The sequence below is a fragment of the Chlorocebus sabaeus genome, chromosome 11, assembly GCF_047675955.1.
Source record: "Chlorocebus sabaeus isolate Y175 chromosome 11, mChlSab1.0.hap1, whole genome shotgun sequence".
NCBI lineage: Eukaryota > Metazoa > Chordata > Mammalia > Primates > Cercopithecidae > Chlorocebus > Chlorocebus sabaeus.
Genome location: NC_132914.1, coordinates 33,445,983 through 33,459,894, shown reverse-complemented (window position 1 = coordinate 33,459,894; position 13,912 = coordinate 33,445,983). Strand labels below are relative to the sequence as shown.

The following is a 13,912-nucleotide window of genomic DNA, read 5'->3' as shown; positions in this document are numbered from 1 at the left end:
TTCAGTGTATTTCACTTATAGTTTTGAGATATTTTTCTATTGAGCCACCATTGGGTGATGTATGGGAAACTAATCAATAAATAGTTCTTATGATTCAAGAGATACATTGTAAAAAAGATCAATTCTGCCTAAGGATAGCCATGTTAATTTTCTAATTCCCTCAAGCTTAAGTACTAGCTGTTAAAAAAAATATGTATTTTAAGATGGATGTATCATTTTCTATAGTTATTGGTTATTTTCAGGGTGGTACAATAACAAATTACTTTCTGTCTAATGACTTCTATTCCTGGATGCAGTGGTATGAAATAATCTGCTCTTATCATTCATATTTCTGTGTAGTTGAGTAAGGTGGGAACTATTTTTGATATGCCGGAGCAATGGGGTTCCATGCACTTTGTGTCAGCAAAAGTATCGGCTGCCAGAAACCCCTGATAAGTCCCATTTCAAGCAAGTAGAGTCTGGATATTACCAAACAGCAAGACAACAGTTAGTACTTGTGAACTGGCAGTACTGCCAACTTGACTTACCGCTCCCACCCGAAATAAACACCCTGGAGTTAAACAAAGCTAAGTAATCCATCTGCAAGGTACGCAGTGGGCTTAGCCAGGAAGAAGGACCTTTTGATTTGTCAAAGCAATTTTAAACTACTGCCATTTATCCCGGCTAGAGGTTGAAAAGGCCAAGGGGAAGCTTTTAAACATATGATAACATCACGTAGTTGGGGACATATGGTATTTGCAGACTGAATGAATGCTAGATGGGGTTTGCTGTGTTCTGGGCCACCCTGGGTGCAGAATAAAGAACAGCCCTCTTTTCCTGACTTTACCACTAATTTGCTGTCACTGGGAAAAGTAACGGAAACTCTTTTGGCTTCTAGTTTTTCATGTATAAAATAAGGAGACCAGAAAAGATGCTTTTTCAGTTTCTGTCAAGCTTCTGAAGCCCCATGATTCTTAAAGGGCTCACAAAGTAGATAGAGGATCTTGGCTGAAATGATCATTTCTTTGAAAAAAGCTAAGTAAAAAAATTGTTTTATTTCCAGCTTATGAACCCATTCATTATTTTTTTTTTAATGAACAAACTGTCCAAGTTTTTCAGGTACAGTAAAAATTAATAAGGAATTAGAAGGGTCAAATGAGAATCAGTCACATAAGAGATTTTGTTAAAAGCTTTCATTATATCAATTCAGCAGCCGTTAAATTGTTAGTATATTCTTAGTTTTAGGTATGTTAGTCTTATCTCCTCAACTGTCAGGTTGAATCATGAAATTGCCATTTTTGAGGGTTAAAACAGTCGGGTTTTGTCAGTTTCCAGAGTTCAACCTATAGATGTGATCTCCCTGAAAGCAAGGTATAATATTGTGTATCTTCCTCTCATTCCCTTTAGTTCCTTTTTTTTTTTTTTTTTTTTTTTTTTTTTTTTTTTTTTTTTTTTTTGAGACAGAGTCTAGCTCTGTGGCCCAGGCTGGAGTGCAGTGGTACGATCTCAGCTCACTGCAAGCTCCACCTCCTGGGTTCACGCCATTCTCCTGCCTCAGCCTCCCCAGTAGCTGGGACTGCAGGCACCCGCCACCATGCCCGGCTAATTTGTGTTTTGTATTTTTAGTAGAGACGGGGTTTCACCATGTTAGCCAGGATGGTCTCAATCTCCTGACCTCGTGATCCACCCACCTCAGCCTCCCAAAGTGCTGGGATTACAGGCGTGAGCCACCGCGCCCGGCTCCCTTTAGTTCTTGATATAATGCTTAGGCACCTTTGTTTCTTTGACAAATATGGATTGAAAGCAGTATTTTGAGGCAGAAGGCCTTTTGAAAATCACTTATATTATATTACTTTATTTTGTTAATTTTTTAGACAGGGTCTTGCTCTGTCACCCAGGCTGGAGTGTAGTAACACAATCTCGGCTCACTGCAGCCTCAACCTCCAGGCTCAAGCAGTCTTATTCCTCAGCCTCCCAGGTAGCTGGGACTACAGGCACATGCCACCATGCCTAGCTAGTTTTTTGTATTTTTTCATAGAGACAGGGTTTAGCCATGTTGCCCAGGCTGGTCTTAAACTCCTGGGCTCAAGCAATCCTCCTGGCTTGGCCTTCCAAAATGCTGGGATTACAGGTGTTAGCCACAGCTTCTGGCCTATAGTATTTTAAAGATGAGGAAAATAAGGCTCAAAAATGTCTCGAAGTTGCAGTTCTTTTTGATGTTCAGAATGACACTAACACATTATAAACAAAAAGTCCTGAACATATTTTGGATATTCTACCTACCAGTAAAAGAAACTGATCTGGGCCGGACATGGTAGCTCATGCCTGTAATCCCAGCACTTTGGGAGGCTGAGGCGGGTGGTTCACAGTGTCAAGAGATCGAGACCATCCTGGCTAACCAACATGGTGAAACCCCATCTCTACTAAAAATACAAAAATTAGCTGGGCGTAGTGATGCACGCCTGTAGTCCCAGCTACTCAGGGAAGCTGAGGCAGGAGAATCGCTTGAACCCGGGAGGTGGAGGTTGCAGTGAGCTGAGATCGCGCTACTGCACTCCAGCCCTGGTGACAGAGCGAGACTCCGTCTCAAAAAAAAAAAAAAAAAAAAAAGATCTGATACATTTTGTAGGGACAGTTCTTAACAATTAAAGTTGGGAATAGAGGTGATTCTCAAGTTTTAAAAACCTGAAGGCCCTATTTTTTTTGTCATTCTTGTTGACTGAGGTATTGACACTTTTGGGAAAAAAAATATGTTTAAGTAGTTAATGTTAGTAAGAAAAACTTAATCTAAGGGAAGGTAGTAACAATAATACCAGACTATAAACATGATGTGAATCTGCACTGTAATCCCCAAATGCATTACTTTCCTGTATTTGATAAGTTTCATTTCTCAGTAAACAACTTCCAATTGTAGGTTTAGTTACTGTTTGTAGAAAAGTGTCATGACTTAGCCATGTTAGAAATAGAGAAGTGTAAAGATGTTCATGGGCCACACTCTTGACTGAAGGCTTACACACTGCAGACTCTCCCATGTTTTCTGTAACATCTATCTGCCATTTTAATGGTAAAATAATCATATTTTAGAGCATCTGATTTAATATTTGTCAATAACAGTTTATACTGAAACTTAGAAAACCACAAAGAATGTAGTCCAACACACTGTCTTTACAAATGAGGAAACTGAGGCCCAGAGCAACTTGAAATTACTTAGGGTTCAAATTAGAGCACATTGGGACTTGGCATCCAGTATATTATAATGTCTAATGTGCCATTTGCTCTCGTTCTAGTTACAAAAACATTTGCCTCATATCCAAAACAGTCAAAATGGAGCGAAGATTAAGTAAATAATGTTTTGATCATGGTGCTTGGAGTGAAGTAGACGGAAGACTTATGACACGATTATGTGTTGTTTGGAAATATTTAGAAAGTATGTTCATAGTTGATCCTTTAGGCAGTCAGTGATTTGTTGACTGGGCAAGTCTGTCACACTTTTACAGATTTCCCAGTTTCCAAACACCTGGGAGAAGCGTCAAGTAAAACTTCAAAACAAAGGCCTGTTGGATACACAGCCTAAGACTTACGGTTTTGTGCTTACTTTTTTCTGGTAGAAACATGAGTTCTGCTGGCCCTGATGGGAGAAAAGCAATGAGAAGATGTGACGGACTCATTGACTCCCTGGTCCATTATGTCAGAGGAACCATTGCAGATTACCAGCCAGATGACAAGGTGATTCAAGAGATAACTATCCTGTTCTGTCTTACTAAGATGTTTCAGAATATTCTTAAGATAGCTGCTTGGTTTTGGATTTATTCACTGACTCAATTGCTGAGCCTAAGATTTTTCCATACATCATTAGAAATATTAAAACCTATTGCCTTTTCTATTTTCCAGGCTCCAGTGTCTAACTGTCTAACCTCACTATGTGGATATTTGAAAGGAGCACAAATGCTACATGTTCAGCAATGAATTTTAATGTATCTCTTTTTTCATTCCCAAACTTGCTCCTTCTGTTTATAATCCTTTTTTTTTTTTTTTTTTTTTTTTGAGACAGAGTCTTGCTCCATCACCCAGCCTAGGCTGGAGTGCAGTGGCGCAATCTCGGCTCACTGCAGCCTCCACCTCCTGGGTTCAAGCAATTCTCCTGCCTCAGCCTCCCAAGTAACTGGGATTACAGGTGTGCGCCAACATGCGTAGCTAATTTTTTGTTGTATTTTTAGTAGAGACAGGGTTTCGCCATGTTGGCCAGCCTAGTCTTGAACTGCTGACCTCAGGTGATCCATCGCTTCGGCCTCCCAAAGTGCTCTGTAAAGGCGTGAGCCACAGCACCCGGCCTATAATCCTTCTTAATAATCATCACCATCCACCAAAAGAAGATGGGAATCTGAGTAATCATGTGCTTTCTGCCTCTGAAAAGGCTTTCAGTTCTTCCACTTCCCTCTGATGCTTCTACTGCTTTCCTACATTGTGCATCTTTCATTCCAATTATTGCAATAGCCTCCTAGTTGGTCGCTATAAACAGTATCTCCTCCTCTTCTCCAATTCAGCATAGCTAGTAAGTTACGTATCTAAACTGTAGAGTTATTCTGGACACACTCTTTAGAAAGTAAACTAAAAAGACTCTCCATTGTTTAAGAAATTTAGCCTCTACTTCTTAGCATCGCACTCCTGACTATTCATGATAACATTAGCTTTTCTAGACATACTCATTGCGATTCCCCCAGGCATCCCGCAGTTTAAGCACACCCAGTTGCATCTGGTAAACCTTGTAAGAGCTAAAGCCTGCGTCCTGTGATATCACACCTGCAAGGATGTCTATATGTATACGATCAGTATTCTTGTCCTGTTTTCTCAGGCCACAGAGAATTGTGTATGCATTCTTCATAACCTCTCCTACCAGCTGGAGGCAGAGCTCCCAGAGAAATATTCCCAGAATATCTATATTCAAAACCGGAATATCCAGACTGACAACAACAAAAGTATTGGGTGTTTTGGCAGTCGAAGCAGGAAAGTAAAAGAGGTATATTGGGAAGTTTTTGAAAGAATGAGAAAGAGAGGGAGATAATGAGAGAGATTCTGTGTTTGTGTATATGTGTATGTCTAAGTACTTGGTATATCTCGGCACTATTTTAAGTTATTTTAATTCTTACATCAACCTTTTGAGGTGTGTATTATTAGTACCCTCATTTACCAGTGAGGAAACAGAGACACAGTAAGATTAATTTTCCCGGAATAATTCAGCAAATAAGTAGAAGAGATTGAATACAATCCCAGGCAGCCTGGCTCCAGATTTTCATTGCTACCCATGAACCATACTGCTTTATGCCTTACAGGTTAGGAAAGAAGCTTAATGCAGCATAGCTAATTGTATATAAATTGTTTTTATTAAAGTCAGCCCTGATATTTGGCTTTGGGCATTCTGAAAACAAACTTTGGACATACTAAAAGCAAACCTCATAGGAAAGAATACATATTTATTTCCATACTGATACGAAAACTAAAAGAATGTAACCTCCCCTCCTTCTCTGAGTATCATGGTATTTGTGGAGATCAGCTGGTAAATTTAGAACCCTGGTGCTGTCCTGGACACTTTCACAAGACTGAGGGAACAGGCCTGTTTTTCTTATCTGCAGGGTGGTTGTGACTAATTTAGCTTTTAGCTCAACAGCAGCCTGAAAACCATTCTAGAATGGCCTATGCTTAATTCTCTGAATTTTCTCTCACTGGGAGAAATATCAAGTTAGGGGTGTGGGGTGTTACTAGGAAGAAAGAATCATCATGGGCTAAAAGTTAAGTGATTAGAAATTGTATGTATTTGCTTTTAAAATTTCTATTTCAAGGGCTTATGCAAATTATGAGCCTTCCTAGACAGTATTTCTGGTCTCCTGGTTTGAGTGTGAAATTGTAGACATCACCTGACATGCATTAATTCTGGATTCCTTTTGTGTGTGGTCAGCAATACCAGGACATGCCGATGCCAGAGGAAAAGAGCAACCCCAAGGGTGTGGAGTGGCTGTGGCATTCCATCGTGATAAGGATGTATCTGTCACTGATCGCCAAGAGTGTCCGCAACTACACACAGGAAGCATCCTTAGGAGCTCTCCAGAACCTCACTGCCGGAAGTGGACCAGTGAGTACTGGGCCTGATTTCCTACTGTTTAAAATAATGATATTGTAGACATACCTACATTCGTTTCAGAGACGAAACAGTGAGGTAAGAGACAAAGGTTTCTTATTTTAGTCAAGACAGTTCTCAGAAATTACAGAGGGTTTCGGTCTCAGCTTATGTGAAGTCAAGTCAGGCTGCTGTTGGTCAGTACTCTTTCAGTTACAGATCTCAGAATCCTGCCTCAAACCGGGTTAAGCAAAAAAGAGGAAATTTTTGACTTATAGAACTGAAAAGTCCAGGGTGGGTCTTCTTTCTGTCATGACTGGACTTAGGTGCACCAGTGAGTACAATTATGACTTTCTTCATCTTTTGGGCTTGGTTTTCCTCTACTGGTTTTGTTCTCAAAGGTTCTGTCCATAGGGTAACAAAGACAGCCATGAATTATTTCAGGCTCACATTTTATCAGCCCAGTGTGTCCCCCACAAGAAACAAACTACCATTTTCCCAAGAGTGTTGTTAAGAAGTTGGAGAGTATGTCTCACGGGCTGTCTCATAGCCTCTTGCCCATTTCCGAACCAGTACCTGTGTCTCTGAGGCTGTGATGTTCTAATTGGCCAAGTCTGGGTCATATGCCCAGATTTGCACTTCCAGGGGATGGGTTTGATTGGATGAGGGCCACTATCCCTTGTACCACATGGGCTGAACTGGTAAGGGAGTGCTTCCTAATGGAAAATGAGACTGTTACTACGAAAGGAAGGAGGAAAAAGTGCTGGGAAGGCAAAAACAACAGCAGATGTGTACTGCAGTGTGGAGTTGGAAAGGCCATCTGTGCTTTTGTGTCCCAGAAATTCAGCTACAAAATAAAGAGCTGATCCTCTTTCCAGATGCACTTACTTTATACCAGCAAAGTCAAAATAATTAAAACAATAAAAGCTTATTTACTTCCCCATGTATTTTATACCCTTCCTATATTTAAGGTATTCTATAAGTATTTAATGATTTAAACTAAGCTTGTATTATTTGCCTTGGTCATGAAACGATTAGAATGAACTCCCCCCAAATAGCTCATTATCTGTGTAGTCTCCACTTATCTCTGTAGAGAAAAGGACTCTTGTAAGTAGCAAAAAATATTTATGTTTTACTTGAGAAACCATATTATTCTTTAATATGTGTGTTTACACAGAAGCTTGTTCTCTGTTTTGAATAGAAATGCTAACACCAGTATTTCTCTTACCTTAGCATTATGGTTAAGAATGCAACCAAACTTTCATCTGTTTGGCTTTCTGCAAAATGTACATTGAGAAAGAAACTGATAACTACCAGGGAGCCCTTAATGACACAGGGACACTAATGAATCATGTTATTTCCCATTTTCCTATGCTAGGTTTCCCAAAACCATTTCTCTTACTTTGCTGAACTACAGAAGCCCTCTTATTAATTCCCAGCTAACATAAAAGAAAATTAAATAGGGGGGTGTGTGTGTGTGTGTGTGTGTGTGTGTGTGTGTGTTTAAGCTTGCTGTGGTCTGAGTCTAGTTCAATATAAGCTAACCCTTTAAGCTTGGATTTTAGCTTCTTCCATTCCAAGAGCCTCCCACAGAATCCAGACCAGGGGTGCTTTCATTTTTCTGAGGTTACAGGGATATTTGTGCCACTTAAGCTCTGAATATGATTGTATTACGTAGTCCCTAAGTTCCTACGTTCATTTGCTGAACACACATTCTTTTGAGCATATTACATAACAGACACTAGCAGTTATGGTGTGGGTTACACAGCAGTAAATAAGACAAATCCCTGTGTTTGGTAATAGTCTTACTGGGATAAAAAACAGAAATTTAAAGTACTAGGAAAACTTTAAGGTACCAGGTCCATAAAGGACCTAAGTAAGGAAGATATCTTCGTGCCCTAATTGTATCAAGGCATTTAGAATCATACCTAGCCTTAGGTATGACTATTGGCTATTTCCCTCCCTTCAGGAGGGAGTGTTTAAAGGGAGGCCTATACTCTCTCCTAAAGGCAGGGAAGTAGCCAATAGTCATACCTAAGGGGCCTAATAGGCCATCCCTAAAGGGAAGCTTACACTCAACTGATACTGATTCATATTCAAGGTTGTTAGAATTGGACTTGATTGGAGATTTATAAGAGAAAATCATTAGCAGCATGGGACAAATATGAGGCCCCTTTATTTTATTTTATTTTGTTTTTATTTATTATTGTTATTTTCGAGATGGAATCTCATTCTGTCACCCAGGCTAGAGTCCAGTGGTGCGATCTCAGCTCACTGCAACCTCCATCTCCCGGGTTCAAGCGATTCTCCTGCCTCAACCTCCTGAGTAGCTGGAATTACAGGTGCCCACCACCACGCCCAGCTAATTTTTGTATTTTTAGTAGAGATGAGGTTTCACCATGTTGGCCAGGCTGGTCTCAAACTCCTGACCTCCAGTGATCCACCAGCCTCAGCCTCCCAAAGTGCTGGGATTACAGGTGTGAGCCACCACGCCCAACCTCCCTTTATTTTTTTAAGTTATGAGATGCTTTTTAAAATTTTAACATATGTGTTTTTTTAAAATCATTACTTTTCCTAATTTTGTATTCTTAGATGCTGTGATAAGATCTCTGGCTTTATAATTTCAAACAAGGAATCTTTGAATAGGAAAACATGAAAATTAGGTCATATACATAGTACCAGAAAATATCAAGTCCATTGGTCATATGATCGTAACTGAGATAGCACCGAACAATTAATGACGGTGTACTTTACTTGGCAAAGAACCCAAGCTGAAATAGCTTCTTAAAAGACAGATTATATAATTTACATACAAAAATTATGACAGTAATTTCTAGTTAGTAAAAGTATGTTAGTTTAAGCTTTATTAGTTCAGATATAATGGTCACTCTAGTAGCAAAAGGATGGAATAATAAAATTTACTTATTTAGCAAGCTCTTTAAATATAATATAAATTAAAAGATTAAACATTGCATAGTAAAAGTTAAAAGTCATTGAAATAAAGTTTGGTTTTTTTGTCTTAATTTTTTGAGATAGAGTCTCATTCTGTTGTCCAGGCTAGAGTGCAGTGGTACGATCTCGGCTTACTGCAACCTCTGTCTCCTGGGTTCAAGTAATTCTCGTGCCTCAGCCTCCTGAGTAGTTGGGATTACAGGCATGTGCCACCACTCCCAACTAATTTCTGTATTTATAGTAGAAACGGGTTTCACCATGTCAGCCAGGCTGGTCTCGAACTCCTGACCTCAAGTGATCTGCCCTCTTCAGCCTCCCTAAGTGCTGAGGACAGGCCTGACCCACTGTCCCCGGCCTGAAATAAATAGTTTTAAAAGCCCTTTATTTAATATCGATCAGAAAAAAATGAAACAGATTCCCTCAGTGGCCCCCAACCTTTTTGGCACCAGAGACTGGTTTCATGGAAGACAGTTTTTTCACAGACTAGGCTGGGGAGAGAGAGTTTCAGGATGAAACTGTTCCACCGTAGATCAATTAGATTCTTATAAGGAGCACACAGCCTAGATCCCTCACGTGTGCAGTTCACAATAGGGTTCGTGCGCCTATGAGAACCTAATGCCACCACGGATCTGACAGGAAGTGGAGCTCAAGCACTAATAATGCTCACTCACTGCTCACTTTCTGCTGTGCGGCGGGTTCCTAACGGTCCACGGTCTGGTACTGTGACCCTACCGCATACCTTACCCAGAAATAAATACCAACAGGAATGAAACCTAAATATAAAAGTAAATACCAACAGGAATGAAACCTAAATATAAAAGGTAAAACAATAAAGATGCTAAACAATTACATGGAAGAATATCTTCATGACCTGGAATAGGGAAAGATTTCCTTAAAATGGACACAAAGAGGACTAACCTTAAAGTAAATATTTGATAAATTGACTAAGTTAATAACTTATGCTATCAAAAGACATGTTAAGACATTACAAAGGCAAACCACAGAGTGGGAAAAGATTTTTGCAACATATGTAAGTAACAAATGTGGGTATCCAGAAAATATAGAAGAGTTGAGATAACAATAAATAAACAAAACATGGACAGCCCAATAGAAAAATGAATGGACAAGAGACTTAAGAGACACTTGGCGAAAGATAACCTTGAAATAGCCAACATAAATTCTTTCCCATGGCCAATGTCCAGAATGGTGTTTCACAGGTTTTCTTCTAGGATTCTTACATTTTGAGGTCTTAACATTTAAATCTTTAATCCATCTTGAATTAATTTTTATATATAGTAAAAGGTAGAGGTCCAGTTTTGTTTTTCTGCATATGGTTGGCCAGTTATCCCAGCACCATTTATTGAATAGGGAGTCCTTTCCCCATTGCTTATTTTTGTCAACTTTGTCAAAGACCAGATGGCTGTGGGTGTGGAGCTTCATTGCTGGGTTGTCTATTCTGGGACCTAATTAAGCTAAAGAGCTCCTGCACAGCAAAATAAACTATCAAGGGAGTAAATAGACAACCTACAGAATGGAAGAAAATGTTCACAAAGTATGTATCTGGTAAAGGTTTAAATCCAGAATCTGTAAGGAACTTAAAAAATTCAGCAAGCAAAAACCAAATAACCCCATTAAAAAAGGGAGCAAAAGACATGAACAGACATTTCTCAAAAAAAGACATTGCCAGTGGCCAAAAAACATGAAAAAACAGTCATCATCACTAATCATCATTAATCATCAAATCAAAACTACAGTGAGACGCCGTCTCACACCACTTAAAATGGCTATTATTAAAAAGTCAAAACGCAACAGATGCTGGTGAGGCTTAGGAGAAAAGGGAACACTTACATACTGTTGGTGGGAATATAAATGAGTTCAGCCACTGTGGAAGGCAGTTTGGAGGTTTCTGAAAGAACTTAAAACAGAGCTACCATTCCACCCAGCAATCCCATTACTGAGTAGATATCCAAAGGAAAATAAATTATTCTACCAAAAAGACACGTGCACTCATATTTTCATCACCATGCTATTCGCAATAGCAAAGACACAGAATCCACCTGGGTGCCCATCCATGGTGGATTGAATAAAGAAAATGTGGTACATATGCACCCTGGAATGATATGCAGCCATAAAAAAGAGTAAAATCATGTCCTTTGCAGCAACATAGATGCATCTGGAAGCCATTTTCCTAAGTGAATTAATGCAGGCACAGAAAAACAAATACCACATATTCTCACTTATACGTGGGAGTTAAACATTGGTTACTCATGAACATAAAGATTGCAACATTAGACACTAGGGACTACAAGAAGAGGGAGAGAAGGAGGGGGAAAGAGATGAACAACTAACTCTTGGGTACTATGCTCACTACCTGGGTGACGGGATCATTCATATCACAAACCTTAGCATCACACAGTATACCCATGTCACAAACCTGCACATCTACCCCCTGAATCTAAAAGTTGAAATTTTTTTTCAAGGCCAATAAACATTTGAAAACATTTTTTCAACCTCATTAATGATCAAGGCAATATAAGTTAAAAGTGCTATTGCAAACAATTGACCAGCTAAATAACAGTCATTCTCACATATTTATAAAAGCTAGAATATAGAATCTCTATTTGGTAGCGCTCATTGCTTATTTTCCTTATAGAGCAAATTATAAAGGTCATCCTACTTCAGGCTTTCTCATTTCCCTCAGTGAATCAGAATTAGTGAAATTTTGCCATGCTGTCCCCAAGCTGAGCAAACAGCATTTAAGGAATCAGACCTCATCTACAGTCACATATTTTCAATGATTGTTCTTACGAATTAACATGAAAACATTAATGCTCTTTATTATATCTAAGCATATATCATTAAATAGTGTAGTATGATATGTCTATAAAGCGAGATTTTAATTCTCAAGAAATTCTCATGTTTTAAAAGAAAACAAAAATTGTAAGAAATATTTTGTGACTTTGATTCCTCGTCTTGTTTTCAAGTACCTTCTGAGATGATAAATCTTCAGGGAAACTTGATAGCATATTATTTATACAATTCAGGTCAGTAAACATTTGTATAGGACCTATCGTGTGCAAGGTACCATACAAGGCACTGAGGTGGAGAAAAGATGGATAAGATACATTCTTTCAAGAGGCTAATGAATGGTCTAGTAGGAGAGATAGGCAGTTTAGGAGAGTTGTAATCTAGAGAATTAGGGAGTAGTGGTAAGGAAGGAAGTAAAATGTCAGACTACAGAGGACTGTTTGAGCCATACTAAGATGTTTGAACATCATTTGGAAGGCAATGGGGAGTCATGAAAGGGTTTAAATCTGAGGTGTGGAACATAATCAGATTAAATTTTACAAGGGTGATTCTGGTGTAAGGCTTTGAAACCCCCACTGGTGTTTAAGAAACAGCAAGTTTACTAGCAACATTGAGTTCCTTGTAGAGATTGGAGGCCATAATTTGCAGATTGGTTCTTCTGCAAATGCACTGTTTGCCCTAGCAATATTTGGTAGACAAGTATAAAATCAGAAAAGAAAAAAAATGAACCCTGTATTGCAGTTTTGATGGGTGAGAGAAAAATAAGCTAGACTGACAAGATTGTTGAGAGTATTGGAATTTTTTTTTTTTTAAGATGGAGTCTCACTCTGTTGCCCAGGGTGGAGTCCAGTGGCACGGTCTTAGCTCACTGCAACCTCCGCCTCCCAAGTTCAAGTGATTCTCTTACCTCAGCCTACCAAGTAGCTGAGATTATAGGCGCCCACCACCACGCTCAGCTAATTTTTTGTATTTTTAGTAGAGACAGGGTTTCACCATGTTGGCCAGGCTGGTCTCGAACTCCTCACCTCAGGTGATCTGCCTTCCTCAGCCTCCCAAAGTGCTGGGATTACAGGTTTGAGTCATAGTGCCCAGCCTGGAGAGATAATATTTAATGCGATGGTTTGTGCACTGTAGTCTAAATAAGAAATTTAAGACAGGAGAGAATTGATATCTTGAGGTGTAAGGAATGAAGGTCGGGTAAAGGGACTGAAGTTCTTGATGAGGCTGAAGAGAAACATGGTAGGAGGGAGAGCAAAGAGAATGGGAAAATGTGTTCAGAGCCTGACATTTCTGAGTTTATGTTTTCGGAGGCAACGTGTCTCTGAGTGAACACAGGCTCTGTGTGACCATGGAAGTGAGTGGCTGATGTATGGAAGAGATGAAAGTCAGGGACTGTGCGGGAGTCTAGGAACTGTGAGGTAATCATTTTGATGAGGTATATGAATAGGAGATGGAGAAGGCTGTGAACTGGGCTCCAAAGCCTCCAGCGAATATTGAGGAAAGAACAATAGGCCTTGTGATAGCAAAGAAAATGCTGTGGGGGGTGATACAGCTGGACGGTGGTAACTCAGAAGAACAGGACTTATGCATTTGAGGGAAGACGGAATAGTGTAGAAGTGCAGCTGGGAAGAGAGAGAAGTGCCAAGTGTCCCTCCTGGCCCAGGATACAGGAGTGGTGTCCAATAGTCTCCTCCTTGGATGGCTACAGGGGAAGGATTCTTCTCAGAGGAGAGCAAATAGTCTAACAGAATGTTCTGCAAATTAATGAAAGACAAATTTTTATTTGTTTATAATAGAACAAACATTATAAAATAGTAATTAAATTCCTTTGAGTCATGGACACTTTGAGAGTCTAATAAAAGATATGTTTTAATAACTAATAAACAGAGTATTGCAACTGTATCTAACAATTACATGTTTTCTTCCTCCCCCTTTTGTTTTTCCCGAGATGGGGTCTTGCCTTGTCACCCAGGCTGGAGTGCAGTGGTGCAAACATGGCTCACTGCAGCCTTGACCACCAGGGTTCAAATGATTCTCTCCCACCTCAGCCTCCCAAGAAGC

The 13,912-nt window shown here is 39.5% G+C and overlaps 1 protein-coding gene across 2 annotated transcripts in view; it reads left to right on the top strand.

Annotated features, from left to right (window-relative positions):
- The window catches only part of PKP2 (plakophilin 2), a 108,524-nt gene that overhangs the window by 71,968 nt on the left and 22,644 nt on the right, over positions 1-13,912 (top strand). For both annotated transcript variants that reach the window (XM_007968132.3, XM_073020618.1), the window contains exons 7-9: positions 3,588-3,705; positions 4,832-4,996; positions 5,933-6,106. In XM_007968132.3, coding sequence (XP_007966323.3) covers positions 3,588-3,705; positions 4,832-4,996; positions 5,933-6,106 — 457 coding nt within the window. The remainder of the gene's footprint in view (positions 1-3,587; positions 3,706-4,831; positions 4,997-5,932; positions 6,107-13,912) is intronic.